The sequence below is a fragment of the Columba livia genome, chromosome 11 (assembly GCF_036013475.1).
Source record: "Columba livia isolate bColLiv1 breed racing homer chromosome 11, bColLiv1.pat.W.v2, whole genome shotgun sequence".
NCBI classification, from domain to species: Eukaryota; Metazoa; Chordata; class Aves; order Columbiformes; family Columbidae; genus Columba; species Columba livia.
In genome coordinates, this window is record NC_088612.1 from 422743 (window position 1) to 440118 (window position 17376).

At 43.5% G+C, this 17376-nt stretch overlaps 1 protein-coding gene across 5 annotated transcripts in view; it reads right to left on the reverse strand.

Annotated features, from left to right (window-relative positions):
* Positions 1–14260, reverse strand: part of UNC13C (unc-13 homolog C) — a 90758-nt gene extending 76498 nt beyond the window's left edge. For 2 of the 5 annotated variants that reach the window (XM_065076367.1, XM_065076368.1), the window contains exons 1-2: positions 13580–14255; positions 1609–4835 (exon numbers count right to left, since the gene is read on the reverse strand). In XM_065076367.1, the coding sequence (XP_064932439.1) occupies positions 1609–4573 (2965 nt within the window). In that variant the 5' untranslated portion in view covers positions 4574–4835; positions 13580–14255. Of the gene's footprint in view, positions 1–1608; positions 4836–5962; positions 13531–13579 lie in introns of those variants that run through there. The other 3 variants (XM_065076365.1, XM_065076366.1, XM_065076369.1) reach the window with 3 other exon arrangements.
* Between the last annotated feature and the right edge of the window lie 3116 nt (positions 14261–17376).

Genomic DNA, 17376 nt, shown 5'->3' on the forward strand with positions numbered 1-17376 from the left:
CTGAGGACTGCATTTGTCTGTGCCACACAACTCCTCGCAGAACTAGCCTACAAAACGTTGTCTCCCACACTAAATCAAAGTATATGTGCAATCCAAGTAATAAACAGAAGTTAAACGTGTTTCGTCTTAGAGAACAAAGAAAACATCCTTCTGCAAAGCTGCACACAAGGTATTAAAAACCGTATGTCCTTATCACAGAACAGCTGAGGCTGGACGGGACCACTGAGACCATCCTGTCCAATAACCCCTCGTTCTCTCACAGCCCATGTTATCCCCTAACATATACAAATGTACAGACTTTAAAGAATAGAACCAATTCAGGTTGCACTATTTTGTACCTTTCCCATGTGCTTTCTTTAATTAGGTCCTCAGACCCTTACATTCCTCCTGTACAACAATGACGAGGTAAAATGCCTATGGTCCCCCATCCATACCACATAAAATCATGACAAAGTCATAAAAACACTAGTTATCGATGGCTGTTTTTCATACGTACTCCATCTAGTGTCTATTACTGTACAAAGATATCTGCCAAATGCAAATCTACAATCTAGTGTCATTATTTGAATATAAGAATATTTTAAATAAACTTTCAGATTAGCGATATTTAACTGTGTAACATATTTTCAACTTGACTATATTGCAAAGCAAGTTGTCCGTGTACAAAGGAACTTTACAGTAGCTGGAGCTTTGGACGCTCACTACTACTAATACAATCTTTGGCCAAAGGCACAATTCTCCAGCTTTGAAATGAATGGATCAGCTGGTTATTTTTCCAGGCAGATAAAGAAATGGAAGATTCAGTCAAGGTGACAATTACCATCTGGCGAGCTATAGTAATTACGTGTTCCCAATTAAATAAACATACAATATTACAACAACTGCAATACGGTGGGTGTTAATATTGAAAAACACCATTTTTGTGTAATACTACAGTTATTAAAGTTACGTATGTGACTGTCTGTTTTGAAGTCTGTTACGACAGATGCAAAAGATCATGAATAAAACTGTGCCAACACACTGAGTTAAGTCCCTTTCTACAGCCTCTTCACACGGGGCTGGTACCTTCTAGACCCCTCTCTTTCCTGCACGCCCTTCCCGTCCCGTTTTTGGGGCTGACTACTTGTTTGAGGGGTACAGCTGGGAACACAATTAAAGTCAGTTCAGGCTTACATTCCCACAAGTATGTAACAAGCTATAGGTTGCATCCAGGATGCAGAACACTGATCGTCAGGATGAATATAGAATCAACCCTGCCTTGGAAACTGCTAAAGGAAGCACTGCGGTGTCTGAACAGGAGGGATTACTCCTGTGAATACATTTGCAAAGCCATAAGGAAACGAAGAACTGTTTAGCTCTTTCTAAAGGATTTAAATGTAGTGAAATTTAACTTTTGAGTTATTGAAATTCAACAATTCCTCCAAAAGAAACAATTTTAGCTTGTTGACTTTCTTGGGCCTGTTTCACTCTAGGAACAAAAACCAGACATAAGCGGAACTTCTGCCACCAAATTCAGTGGAAGCAGCATCAGGTACCACACAGCAATTAATGTCCATCTCTAATAAGAAGGATGTTTTACTTGGAAAGACAACATTAAAACACTGTTACCTCCAGCAAGGATCTTCTCTTCCAAATCATTCATTTGTTTCTTGTATGCTTTTAAAGCGGCTTCTTTAAATGACGGTCGTATTCTTTTCTTCCTTGGGGTTTCAGTGAGCATTTCTGGGACATTCTGATTCTCATCTTCCTTTACCTCCGTGTCAGCAGCCGTGTCGCTTTCAACGTCCAGCGTCCCCGCGGCGAGCACGCAGTCCGGCTGGCTGTCGAACTGCCCCTCCGACACCACCGTGTACGGGGGCTCGTAAGAAGGCTGCCCCGCCTCGTATTCTTGGACCTGCTCACTAGTTTCACTACTGTTAGTTCTGTTTTCTAGTTTAGCAAGAACTTGCTCCATTACTTCTACATAGTCTGTTTCATTCTCACCAGGCGCTTGCATTAAGTCTTCCTCATACTCTGCTTTGTAGCAATAAGGCTCAGCATAAACATCAGAATCAAGTGTCGTACTGGATTCATTTGCAGTAGACTGCGATAAAGTCCTGAACCTCCCTATGAAAGATGATCCACTGTCTTCATACCCACTTAAACTTTGTGTACTTTTATTCCAGACTACCTCTAAAGCCGACTTAGCACGCTGAAGTGTAGATCCAAATTTAGGAAAGCTGAAAGTCCTATCAGAAAGATCGATGCTTAGCCGGCTGTGCCATGACTTCGGGGCTGTTTCTTCCGAGTCATCACTTGGGAGCTCACTCTGACTGCGGTACATCATAGGCAAACTGTTTTGATTCTGATAGGGGGAGATAGAATTTGTTTCCTGATAATCCTCATATTGACTAGTCCACTGACTTTGTGATTCACTATCAAGGCCTGGACATGACGGAGAAGTACCATCAAGAGTAAAATCATAGCTTTCGGTATCGTACTGGAGGTCAGAACTCTGGCACTTTGCAAAGTCTGTCTGTTGATCTGAAGGGCTGCTCATATCATACACGAAAACCTCCTGTCTGGATGTGTCTAGGCCTAAATCTGCCCCTTGGTCCAGCTGATTCCAGCCTTTCCATGGTGAAAGATCACCATGTAAAGAAAGCTGAGAACCACTATAGTGGCTTCTGTCTCCAGATGCACGTGTTAGTCCATTGCTCACTCCACTGTCAACAGCTGCTGTGTTCTCTGCTTCGTTTGGCTCTGGATACTGCTGTGTGTCTTGGACAAAAGTCTGCTCCTGGGAGCTGCCATACCAGTTTGTAGAGTCATCTGGCCTTCGCTGCCAAAGCTCTCGATCAGAGGAAGACAGCAGCGAGCTGCCGTTTGTTCTGCTAAAATACTGATTTTCTGAGAAGTCCTCAGAGTAAGACTGACACAGTTTTGAGAAATCTGACTCTGAACGGCTAAGTTTTGGTGTTGCAAAGTCATTCTGTAAATGCCATAGAGGAGTCATGTCTGAATAATAGTTCTTTGATTGTTTTTCCACGTTGTCAAATTCCGGTGACTGATTACCATAACCTCTTCTGTTTGAAAAGCTGCTGCTGTCAGCAGCTGTGTTAAGGTCTTGAGTATTTGGTGACTCAATATTGCCCTTTGCAGCGCTTGTTTTTGTTTGAAGTGCTGATTTGGATACCTTTGCGTAACTGTTCTGATTGATATCGGATTCCAGGTCTTTATCGCTGTCGGGTGACTCCCAGCCGTGCGGTTTAGCTTTTGCCTCCGCAGTGAGAGGTTTCATGTCCATGCTCTCGTACGTCTGGGAGGAAGGCAGTCCTCTTTCTTTTCTCTCTTTTATGTCATGGGAAAATATGTCTGTAGAAATTCCAATGCCAGTTCCCTTAAGTTTATAAGACTTTTTTAAAATCAAGTCTCTTTGCTGTGATGACTCAAAGTAAACGAGAATGGGCCTTGGCTTGGCATTTGGACAGTCTCTTTGGTGCCCCAGCCTTTGGGCAAACTCAATGTTAATAGTGCTTTGTGCCTCTGAGAAGCCCATTTTATCTATTAGGATTTTGTAAACTGTGCTTTCAGGATTTTCAAGTCCCTCTTCAGGCACATTTAGAAACCTAAGACTTGCTTTGTTTCCTGGATGGCCTATCTGCTTAATGTAGTCGTGTATGTCCCGAGTTTCCCTTCTGGACTGTACAAATCCAGTCCGCAATTGTTCGATTTCATTTTGTACAACTTCTACGCTACTAGAAATCTCATCAATTGATTGTTTCAGAGCATTAACATGTCCCCTTAATTCAGAGAGTTCCGTTTCAATTTGACTTATTCCCTGAAGCTCTTTAAAAATCATTTCCATAACATCATGGGTTTGACTAATGCAACTCGTTGAGCTAAAGCCAGGTTCAAGAGTATGTGATTTCTGGTGACGGCCAGTTCTGTCCAGAGATTTGCTTCTCAGGCCCCATGTTTTCCTCCATGTACTCAGTTCCGAGTCTGATGAGACGCATTCCTGGCTCTTCTTCCACTTCCTGAGCTTCCGCAGGGCTCCCAGCTTCAGGCTGTGCAAAGTGCGCTCCCCGTCGGAACTCCCGTCGGACGGCGCCAGGCTGCTCAGGCTCTTCCTGTTGCGTCTCACCGGCATCGTGTGTGACAAGTACTCGGGTTTTTTGCTGTTGCTCTTGATTTCACTTAGTGACTCAGAATACGAGCTATCATTTGAAGACAAATCTTGAATTATATCTTCATTATTATTGTTTGTTACAAAAATGTGCTTTTGCAGTCCATTGGCAATAGCGACTCTGTAACTGAATGTTGGAGAAAGCGAAAATTCTCTATTACTTTCCTCTTCTTCGGTTGACAGGTTGCGGGCAGACGGACACTTGGTAATCTTCTTGACGGTGCTTTTTAAAGTATTGGAAAACGTTGGGTTCTTTGTTTGTCCAATCTGAGTTAAGTCTTGGTCCTTTTTGCTCTGACAACTCTCTTTCCTTTTTGTACTAGTTCCCGATTTCTTTGTAAACATTCCTTTGCAAATCTTATCTATGTAAGCTGAGATCAGGCTCTTCAGGAGGGAAGAAACCATGGAACGCAACTTATATTAAACTGTTTCCGCGGAACACAACTTTTGATCCAGACAAGTATTTGTATCTCCAGCAGGGTCATCCGCAAATATTTCATCAACAGACACGACAGACGTATATATTAGATGTATAAATTACTGATCATTTGACAGAGAGAAGGAAAAAACCAAAAAAACGACACATCCTCTTGTTCCAACCCAAATCCTGGAGGGATTCTGTAAGTCCTGCAAACCTCCCTCTGTTGCACGTGTCTTCTTGGAGTATCTAAAAAGGAGGGAATGACATTACAATGGCTGCCAAACTTCTCATTCAACAGTATTAATGTTGTTTTTACTGGATTACAATGGAAACACAGAGCATTTAAGCATTTATACTTTCCCCATAATTGCCTGAATAGAATTTTGCATGAAAAATTGAAGTTGAAAGCAGTTCTAGACAAATATTTTTAACGTAAATGAATGAGCTATACTCATTTACTGGCTTCTTTGTCCAGTTTGATTCATTGACTGAGATATTTGGCACTAATGTCGTCAGCATTCTTTCAGAGTAACGACCTTTCAATTCAGATCCATAGGGCACTCGGCAGTGCTCAAAGAGCCGACTCGGGAACAAGGTGCTTGTCGCTAGTAAAACAGAAACAGACAGGTCTGCCTTGGTTCACCTTTGGAGCAACGCGGGATTCTGAGCAGTGAACCAGTATTGTATTCACGAAGTACTATTGTATCTTGAGACTGAATTGTGCACATCACTATGGTTTGAGAAATAGCTGCTTTCTTTTTATACCAGATTCTAACACATATTACAGTAAGCCAGGACTCAGAGTGGGCAGACATCCTTGCTGCCCTTCTTAAAGGAAAACAAAACCAAATCACTACAGAAATAACAGAAAATCATAATGAAACTAACGGAACGTTCTTACCCAGGTTACTAATTTGTACAGATTTTTGGTCGCAGGGAAAACAAACAAACGAGAACCCTCCTCCCCCCTAAAAAACCACCAAAACAACAAACCCACACAAAACAAGAGGGAGAAACCAACATGACTGATAAGTCTCAGGTGCCGTTATAACGACACAGCAATTTGATCTAAAATACAGAAGAGTAAGAAAATATTTAATGGGGTATCTGGAAACTTCTATTCCGTAAAACAAGAGCTTGTATTCCACAGAAACAAAGTCAATGCAGTTAAAACACATAATTGTACTTATTTGTACAGCGTATCATGCACCTCCCAGTCTTGCAGCTGCAGAATAACATCAAGGTATACAGTTCCGAAAAATCCAGCAAAGCAGCGGTTCTTAAAACAGCCATTTCACCTTTCCAAACCAGCTAAAAATTCTTTGGCAGAATAAGAAGTCTGTTTAGATACAGGACATATGAAGGGTTCAAACCTGCTCTGTGGTGTCTACGAGAAGTAAAGGCTATGAGCTGTCCTCCTTGTCTGCAAACATCATGGCACTGCATGAAATGTTATGGCCCCTCCACAGCTCGAGTTCTGCTCTTTCATCACAAAGTCTGTCTTAACTGACGTGGCCATCACACTCGTGTTACGGTCAGTGACACACGGGAACCACCGATTCGTAGGGCAGCAAAGTGCACCCGCTCCTCTGAGCCCAGGCTGAGCTGGCAACGCTGGGCTGCCTTCTGGAACCCTGGAGGGCAGGATGTACAGACTTATTTCTGGTCCAGTTAAAACAAAACTTGGATAAAGCAGGAGAGCGAACAATGTTCCTGATCCTTCCCAAAGTTGTTGCCTGTTATTTTAGAAAAGGTCAAATACTTGTGGAAAATGAATCACATTTTTAACATATATGCATCAGCATAGCTCTTGTGACCTCTTTTACATCCAGGCTTATACCTAAAGTCAGAGTATTAAGAGAGAACGAAGAGCAAGTAATGTTTGGAAGGAAAAGAATGCTCCATGGGTCTACATGCGATTTCAAGGCAAGCTGAGAGCACCTCTCGGAATGTTTCAAAGCTGTCACCAGAGCCAAGGCTGCCTCGTTTGCACAAACTATTAGTAAAGGAAGGAACCATCCTGAGATACTTCTCAGTATCAAAGGCTGTTTCTAGATGGAGACACAGTGTCTGTCGGACAAGACTCAAGCGGGACCGCCTGTCTCCTCTGCACGCACAACCAAAGCTCTGAAGTACCCTCGTACACAAACTCTGCTCAGATAACTTGGACCTTCTTCTCATTGAAAAGACTTCAAACCAATGACATATAAACAAGCCAGAGGGCTTCTTTACTGGCTCAGCCTACAGAACATCAAGAAATAATAAAGTTAACGCTGGAGTAATGAACATTGCCATTCATTTTAAATCAGGTTTAATTCCCTGTAGAAGAATATTGATTTCATAGCCAGCCATATATATGTTTTATCCAAAGCCTAACCTATGCTTTTTATCAGAGGTAATTGAAAGTATTACAAATAGCTGCAAATTCAATACTCAATTGATCTGCACCCCGTTTCTGACAATGCCATAGTAAATTAGAAGTTGCACTGTTACAGACACACACAGATCTGCTAAATGGAGCAGATTTATGTTCTCTCATGCGAGTTCCATTCCATCCAGCTATATTAGTCAGATGATCTGTTCATCGGCTTACAGCCTACCATTGCCCTGTCAAATACCCCTTTTCTAAAATGGTGTATCTACATACGGAATCAAGCTTTAGTCATTATAAGTCTCATACATTTCTTTTTGTAAAGATTTGTATTGGGTTGTTCTTACCGTTTTAAAACCAGTGTAGGCTAAAACTAGGAAATAAGGAACAGTCTTTGGAGAAGACACAGGACTGAGTCAATTATCTGAATGAGCTGCAAGTTGTTATTCAGCAATTGTCCAGATTTATCCAGGTCTCCCAATAAGCCATCATGACCCCATTTCTTATCTTCACTTTGCTTGTTTATTGATTTAAGTCAATTTATAAGATAAAGTTGAACACAGATGTGTTAACCCATTCTAAGCAGAAGGAACTGAGTTGAGATGTTAGAGCAACACAGACTACATGCTTGACAGCTATAGAGCAGGAAACTGCACAGTGTTACGGATTGCGAGATTAGAAACAAAAGAAATGGTTAATGGATTCCCTCTGTAAAGAGAGGACACAATGACAATTCCTTGAATTGTTTAGCAAGTCCGAATATAGGCTTTTGTGAATCAGCTTTGTGAACAGGTATTTTAATTTGCATTGATTTCAGGGACAGCATTGACAACAAAGCATTGTCAAAATAAAACTTGTCAGTTGGAAGCTTCGGGTATAAAGGATCTTAGTCCTAAGCCTAAAACTAACGTGTCAGGTAGAAGGGGGTGGAGTGGGCTGGGTGAAGAACAGTAGCTTTTTAAATAAAGCAAGCAGTGTATTTTAGTTACACGTCTGCAAAATAATCCTCATAGATTCCCGTTTTTTTTTTTCATTTTATAAGATCCAGCCCTTTATTTTTATAAAGAAAATTGAATAATCTTAAAATGATTTCAGTATTAAAAAAAAGAGCTAGATCACTGCTGACCGTCTGTTGAGATCCCAGTTACTGGAGCTGTGGAGCAGCATCCTCTCCATTCAGAGGCAGCTCTGTGGATGCAGACTGTCCCCCAGAAAAGCAGGAGACAGGCAGGACCACGGCCCTGCTTAACCTGCTCACTGTTAACGAACTATAAGGGGCCCGCGTGCATTGGAGGCGGACAGGGAGGCAGGAGGGACTGAAGCGGTCGTTCTCTGCAGAAAGGCACATGGCACTTGTTCACAACACCAAGACACCGGGGGAAACACAACAAACCTCAAAGTCTTTTTCTGCAGCACTGCCAAAGCAGCCACTGCTGCCTACGGGCAGTAACAGCTATTTGTGACGTGCAACATGCTTCACAGAAACAAGTCCATCCCACGGGACAGAAACCGTAACCAGTGCACCCGGCACCCCAGAGGCCGAGGCTAAGAGAGGCGCTCTTACTGTCAGCAACAGAACAACTAGGAGTCAGATCTACAGATTTCTCAAGTATGGTCTTCGACTGGTCTTATGGTCAGCTGGGAATAAGGTTATCCTGCCATAACTGCACCTTTCACCAGTGTATGTCTGTTGGGCTAAAACTTTGCTACCTTTGGACGAGCACAACTGTATATTCCAGATTGCTTCATCAGTTTACTGTAATACCAGCACTATACTGAGGATCATCTCAGATGACCTCATGCAGAAGAACTTCACGATTATCTGCCGCTCTATATTCTTCTTAAATTCTCCTCGTATTCTTAAACATGGACACTTTAGACCTGTGTTACTGCTGAGTCTCTTGAGGGAAGGTGACACTCAATACTGTGCAGCTACACAGATCTGCTGCCTGCAGACCTGACGAGGACGGCAGCGAGACAGCAGCCCTGCCTTCTGTTTGACCATTACTCTTTGTTCCAGGAATTCCTCGGGTTTTACCAACAGTTTTGCCCTATCCTACACCGGGGTGAGGTGTGGAGCGCTAACAGCACTCTCCTTCTGGCTACAAAGCTGCTCCTTTCTGCTGTTAATGGATCTGAACACCATTAAACATGTTCCCTTTCTATTCATGGGGAATGTCACCAACAAAACTAACCACCAAACTGCTGTTTCAGCCCAGTCTAAAGAGACTAGAATCTGCTGATTTTTTAACCCGCAAGACCTACCGCTGTCCTGAAGAGCTTACACATATGCCAAGAAGTACATCATGGAATCCAATCTAAATAGTAACAGGCGTACAGCAAAACCGGTCATTCACAGCTATTACTTGACTTACCTGTTCCTTCAGCATACAACTGAATCAAGATGCAAGTAGTACATGCTAAGAAAACTGACTTGGGCTCATTGTGATTTAGAACAGCACCTGAAACATGCAACGCCTTGTGTACCAGTGAATTAACCCAGTGGTTTACCAGTCATCTGCAACTAAACTACATTGTACCACGTAAGAGCATATTCTCTTCAGGCCAGCTTCCAAGGAACGGTGCATCCGCAGTTAAGTGGAATGAGCAGCCGCCCTGAAAGTGTCCCGGGCTGCTCCCTGCTCCGAGCCGGGCGGGAAGGGCAGGGCGCGCGCTGCAGAGGGCTTGTCCTCAGCCTCAGCGGGAGACAGGCACGAGTTGCACAGGAAACAAACACACTTATTCTGCAATACTTCTCTTACTCTTTTAGTGACACTACCCTCTGCACCTTTGTGTTTGTTCCTAATATCTACATTTCTCTCTGAGAAGTCTAGTTAGAGTAACTGTGACGTCGAATCTGCCAATTATTGATGAATTACAAGTAAAACTGCTGAAGACATTTAGAACACCATTAATCTCTTCAGTAACAATTGTGTAGTACGCTATTTCTATTACAAATATGAAAATGAAATTTGCAGTGATTGTCCTTAAAGGATAATAGCCTTGAGTGGAACTAAAACCGAAAGGAAGAGATTTGCCCAATATAGTAGATGAATACTTCAATGTAAAGAGCGATTGAACAGACTCCTACAGTTAACATGAGCTCCATTTAAAGAAGCAGACAGCCTAGTAGAGCATAGCTGGATATATTAACGCACACAGGGGTGAGGAGACTGCAGATGATTTGGAACACAGCTTCATTATTATTTGGCTATTTTTTTTTCTTTAATGTTTCTAGTTGTTTCCTCAACCTTTTAAATGAAGAGAATAGAAAGAGATTGCAGCGTATGAAGGCAGCAGCAATAGTGAAACTGAGAGTTGGTTTCCCCCCTTTTACAGCTGTATATATGATGTATTCCACCCTATATAAACTTATGTTTAGCCAATACTCTCACTTCAACAGCTGCTGCGATTCAGAGATCACTCCACTCGTTAGCGCATTCCTATTTAATGTACCTACAAAAGGACCGGAAAACCCGGAGAGGGAGAAGTTATTTGCTGGCAATATGGTGCTAACTGTATCACTGACATACCTGAGTCGGTACCAGGTACATCAGCTTCTAAGTATGAGTCAGACTCTTACACACCGGCGATTATGTCAGATTACTACAAACACACAAAAGATTTACTGTATAGAGTACAGAATAATCAGAACCTATTTAGTGCCTTTAAAACAACAGAAAGCATCGTCATGCATTTGACCCAATCTCAGCTCTGTCCTTAAGTTTGTCAGTGTTCTTAATTGGGAGTTTTCTTTAGAGCATTATAACCTGATAGCCCAAGTGATTTAACTAACACTGAAGCATAACACGTATGCAGAGGATATATTCACAGTATACTGAGAGTACAACCAAAGTCCCATATAACACTAACATGTCAAACTTTTCTGCCACTGTAAACAATCTGTACAACCATGGCATCCAAACACATTCAGAGAATCCAGCCATTTTCTTCCAGGTATAGAATTCTGATCCTCTGATTGCTCTGGGCTGAGCCTTGGGATGGGCACTTCTCCGCCCTCAACTGCGTCTGCCTTGGACAGAGCCTTCCACGGAGCCTGCGACCACGCGTGCGCTCCACGGAACAGATTCGTTTACAGACCTGTGGGGTTTTTTCCCCCAAGGGATCATTTTTTAAACTACTTGCAAAAATTCTCTTTGAAATGTTTAGATTAAGGGAACAACTTTAAATGGGCAAAACGTTACTTTTAGGCTCCCTGGATTCCATCCTTCCCTCCAAAAAGGTTTGAAATATTTTCTAAAATGCAGTTAACTAACGATTCCATTAAATGTTTAGAACACAGAAGTATTAAACGCGTTGTTTTGGATAAAGAAGTCTTTTGCACGGTAAGTGGCTGCGATCACCTGTGACGCCGACGTTTGAACAGTGCCAGGAGCACAAGCCGCCGCAGCTCCTGCAGGCCGGGCCCGCGCCAGGACGAGCGGCTCTCGGTGACAAGAACGGTACGTGCGAACAAGGATCCCCTGCTTTCTTTGCTTCAATATACTGAGAGCTACGGAGAGACTCATTTCCACCTGGAAGTAAGGACCTCTGCTTCAGAGCTCTCAACCCAATTAACACCACAGACGGCAAAAACAAAACCTGTGAAAGAACCTCCTTAGCTGCCAAAGAGTTTTTATGCTCCAGAGCATCTGTTTTCCCGCAATGGTCTCACCAGGCAGAGTCTACTACACTACTTCACTCTGCCCATGTTCACAACAGTGAAGTTAAAAGAAACATTGGGATTTTCAATCCTCCTCGACACTTCAGTGAACTGGGAGATCTCCTGAGCCAGCAGTCACCTCCGACTCGATAACGCTGTGGAACCACTTCACCTGTGCTCTCCTAAGGGTTTCCACAGCAAGCTACAGTCGTCATGAGAGCGCTGTGCTGCCATCACCGCAGGATCGAGCCCGCGGTACAGCGACAGAAAACCTTCACACAGCTCTCTGCAGGCCGTGAGAAAATCCACCCCACCAGAAAACCCCCATTTATCTTGCACCATGACTTCTTTCCAAATTTAAAAGTCTTTGAGGTGACTCTTAATCAGCATTTCTATCATAACAGCCTTTACCAAAGTAATTTATGATGAAGAAAGATGTTTTAACCTTAAATACCACATTTCACTCTTTCATGCTTTTAGACTCAACAGCATTCTCTCCACACTTTTCTCAGTATGACGATTCCTGTGGTAAGAATTAGCACTGATTTTTATAACACTCTAATGTGTCAAGTAACCTTACATTTTCAATTGCCAAATCATAGCTGGGTATTGCACTAAATAAAGGCATAAAGGCACCTATTTTATATAATCACTGACAGCCTCATTCAGGAAACGAGCATTGTATCACCTCTTCTGGGAAAAATAACTGCAACTTTGCAATCAGAGTGTATTTTCACATCAGAAAGCAATTAAGTAATGTTACACCAGTGAACACTTCTATGACAGAACAATCCCTGCCAGCCAAGGGTTAACATCAGTATTAAGAAGCTGGAGCTGATATTAACCCTTTCTGTATCAACATGTTATTAAAACCAAAGCAAAGCAAAGCACGTCACCAACAAAAACCCCACAACTCACTTCAAACTGGGCTGCATCCAAATCAGAAATGCAACAGAATGTTTTAAGAGATCTCAGGACTACTGAACAATTGGATGAGCATTATTTTTAATGCCTTAAATGTTTTTAATACATTTTTACCAGACATGCCCATTAGAAGACAACTCAGTGTCCTTAGTTTAAGGGCACATAGCTTTATGTTCTCTTTCCTTTATTACATAGTCAGTAGTCTGTTGAAAGGAAATGTTAACAATAAGACAAGAAACTGCAGTTGGACCTCGGGGACTGAACAAAGTTGGGGGTTATTGAATACAGCCGGATTTTTTAACATCTGCATGATTCTTCCTCTTAAAGCAAAATGAACCATCAACCTCACAGTAAGAAAATAGTCTCAGCTAATGTTACTTGGCTTCTGCCACTGCAGAAGGCAAAATACAAATGTTAACTGCCTGAACCCAAACGGATGAACAGAAACGTATTAAACAGCTCCAGGGTTATTTTAGGCTGTGGATCGGGCGAGCTACATGAGAGGGTATTCAAACACAGGTTTAGCTGTGGCACAGAATCAAGTGTGTCTCCTGAGCAAAAGAGAGCTGCAGAGTGTTCATCTTGGACATTAATCAAGACCCCAAAATACATAAGCATCTGTAAAGCTCAATTTATTACTAACCCTGTCATGAACCGGGAAGTACTGGCAGATCAGCAAAATGTACCACATCTTCACTATGTATTTGTATACTAAATTATCTTTTTATACCGACTTAAATGTTCCAATTCATTGTGAAATCAAATACTACACTGCATTGGTCAACTCACATTGTGAGCTTACCAACATTGCAAAATACCCCCCCGCTTTTTAATGAAGTGTTTATCCTTAAGTCCACAAGCTGAGGCAGTTTCATCAACATTACAGCATTAGAAAGCAAATCAGTAACAAATCAATGCATTGCATTAGCTACAACAGCGGGAGGTACATTCAGAATGAAAATAAGGAAAGGAAACAAAGGAAACAGGAAAATGTATGTAGACTAGGCACAAAAATACAGAGAGGATACATACCTGGATTAAAGTCTTCTTAAAAATAAAACACAAATTACATACCACCATCTTTATATTGTTTTCCATTTATGCAGAAATACCATACACAACTCCATCGCTATGTTGCTGTTCTTCCTTCAGCCTTAAAAACGGTACAATAATGCGTGAGGCTGCTGCTCAGCGGTTCCACTCAAGTGCAATCAGGCATGCTGCTCGTCCGCAGCACTCTCTGCTCTCAATTCCGCTCTATTCCCCAGCTAGCATTCAATGGGTTGGGTTTTTTTTGACTCCCTCTCCCTTTTTTCCCCCACCTACAACTTGTGCTAACAGCTCAGAGTAACTGTCGCGTTAGCTACCAATTCATTGTGCAGCGCAGCTTCACTTCTCCTCTCTAATAGCAGAACGGGAGTCAGTGTCCTACTCCTGCTCAAATTCAACATCGACACAACAGAACAGTGATCATCCTGGTGACTTATGTGCTGGCAACTTCACCCGTTGCTGTTTTCCTCCTGCCAGCGCTCCTGAATGCAGCATTCGCTGCAACAGCCACAGCCCCCCTGCGTGGAAGGCAGCTCCTCTGCTCACGATGGAGCCAAGGAGGCTTATTGAGAGCCCTTGCTCAGGGAAACAACACACGCAGCGCATGGCGAGGGCGAGCGAGCGCAGCCGTGCCCGCCAGGACGACACTGTGAGACAGCACATCCTGCTTGGCGGGGCCGTTTTCACCTCACCTTTTATTTATCCGTCTGGCATGACCCAGAGAAACAACTGCACAGCTGTTTCTTTCAGCAGTGCTTTCATCAACAGCCGATCGTTTTCACAATGAAGCTGCTAAATAGGTAACTACCATCGTGCCATGATTATCTAACAATGCTCCAGATAATAAGCAGCATATCAAATACTCTTCCATGAAAAGTATTTCACATGCTCCCAATTAACACCTCGGCAGCAGGACTCAAGCATTTGTTGACTGGGACTCAAATAGCAGAATGTTTTATTATTGCATTACCCTGTCCAGAATACAACGGGTGTTTTTAAACGCTTCCTGATTTCAGTGTGCATAAGGCCACATTCGGCCTTGCATATACTGAAGACATGTTTAAAACTCTGACACACGAAGAACTACAGAAACGCATCCAGAACGATCCTATGGAAAACTAGTCTACATACAAAGCAGACACACAATCCACGTGTACAAGTTTCATCAAACACCTGCACACGCCTGAGCCCACAGGTATACCATCACCCCCTGTAATCTCGGGAGACAGCACTTCACACGGCATTTCAGTGCCGCCAAGTTTTTAGCTAGTAAATTATGTATGTTTCCTGTATAAAATAAAATACCTCTGGACTTTCTGGTAACAGCTGACACATCTGTGAAACTTGTCATTCAGCTATTTACTTCAAAAATATATTAAGATTGCCTAGAATAGAAGGAAGCAGTTAAAACACTGAATAATTTCTAGTAATACTTATTAAAGCTTATTGGCTGTAGCCTTCAATTTCTGCAATCCTTGTATTATTCAGTAATGAGAACTTGGGATACAATGCTTTTTAAGTACAGTTTATAACTGGAATTGTTCTAGAATAAAACATCTTACATACAGCGGTAAAATTAATATTTTGGATTCTTTTGTATATCATTGTCCTGCTGAAATGAATGCGACCTATAAACACTCCACTAATTAGATTTATAGTTAAGAACCAGATGAATACTTCATTATTCAAATCTCATTGTAATTATTAGCCTGCAGCAATTACTTTGTATTTCATCTAAACAAACTGATGCTTCAAATCTGCCACGTTGCAAGCCAGGAAAGAATACAGTAAAACTTGTTTATGTAAGTGTACAACAGGAAATATTCCGCTGGTATCAGTACTGACTGATACAGCCCTGATTACATGAGAAGGAACAACAGTGACTCAAAACAGACAGGACTGCGCACGGCAGGACCGAAAGAAAAATCTGGCAGCTTAATCAGACACGGCCACCCACAACAGATACACACTTAACACAGAAATAAACTGGCTTGCAGTCAAGGTTAAGGCAAATAGTTTTAAGACTACAGGCAGTAAAACCAGTAAATATTGGGAATGTTTTGCAAAAATATAAGGTTTGGTCATTGAATAAAAAAAAAAAAAATGCAAATAATGTTAACTCATAAGTCTTAGGTTAATGTTGTCATCTTCAAGCAAGTTGCTAAGTACCGAGGTTGTTTATAGCAATCTGATGTTCCCAGATGTTCAATGTTTCGGTTTGAAGCCACTTGTTTGATAGCCCAGCAGGAGCATGGAATTCTGCTCTGCCACAGGTGCCACTCCATTGATATTTGAGAGGAAAACCACAACCACATGAAAACAAAAACCAATTCACATTCATACCTAATTATGACTTATCTACCCTGGAATTAAAATTCCATGTAGAACTTGCCCAAGCCAGCAAAATGCTGACCTAGCTCATAGTGATATGGACCAATGAAGAATCTAGTTTCATGTATAAATACATACTAATTACTTGCAACTGGACTTACCCACATTCACCTTCACCACAACGTTATGTTGTACCTCTGTTCACACGATCCTCACACAGATATGATGTTAAGAACTTTCTACAGTAAATATATGAGCAGAAGTTTTGCTTCTGTAAAATGCTCAGTTGTGATAGCCCAGGTACTTGTGAGCCAATGGCTCGAATGGCTCTTGAAGCGGCGCCCGTGTCAGCCTTCACCAAGCCAACGCAGGGAGCAGATCGCAGCCTGGGCCACCTGCATTTTTGTGGTCGCTTGCCAGTAACCTCCCCAGACCCGCTGCTCCCCCGGGCCCCCCTGCTCCCCCTGGGACCCCCTGCTCCCCTGGACCCCGCTGCTCCCCCCAGGCCCCCCTGCTCCCCCCGGGACTCCCTGCTCCCCCCGGGACTCCCTGCTCCCCTGGCCCCCCTGCTCCCCCTGGGACTCCCTGCTCCCCTGGTCCCGCTGCTCCCCCCGGACCCCCTGCTCCCCTAGACCCCGCTGCTCCTCCCGGGCGCCCCTGCTCCTCCCGGGCGCCCCTGCTCCCCTGGACACCCCTGCTCCCCCCGGGACCCCCTGCTCCCCTGGACCCCGCTGCTCCTCCCGGGCCCCCCTGCTCCCCTGGACCCCGCTGCTCCTCCCGGGACCCCCAGCTCCCCCTGGACACCCCTGCTCCCCTGGATCCCGCTGCTCCTCCCGGGCGCCCCTGCTCCCCTGGACACCCCTGCTCCCCTGGGACCCCCTGCTGCCCCCGGGACCCCGCTGCTCCCCCCTGGACACCCCTGCTCCCCCCGGGACCCCCAGCTCCCCCGGACCCCGCCGCTCCCCCCGCCGCTCCCAGCGCGCCCCCTGCTGGCTCCGCCGGCCCCGCGGCTGCCCCGGCTGCGGCCGGACATTATTCTCCATACAAGATGTATTTTTCCTTACAATGATTATTTTCTTTACTGCAAATCTCATAGTTTTCTTCTAAAAAGAAGACTTCATAATAAGAGTGAAAAAGAGAAAATAACTATTCATGAGGTACAAATCTTGATATATCAATGCCAACCAGTCCCTACGCCAGTTTCTCAAACTAAGAAATAAGGCACGTAGGGAAGATACGCCCAGGTAAATCTGTGTCACTATCACTATTGATCTCCAGGTTATGGGACCAGCCACCTTCCCTCCCATTTCCGCCCTTGGCTTCAAGCACTCACTGCTATCACCGAACACGGCTGTGGAATGACACAGGAGGTAACTCACAGGAGTGGTGTAATGTTAGCCTTAGGAATGGCTTCCTAGGCTCTGTACTTCATGAATGCACGCCCATCG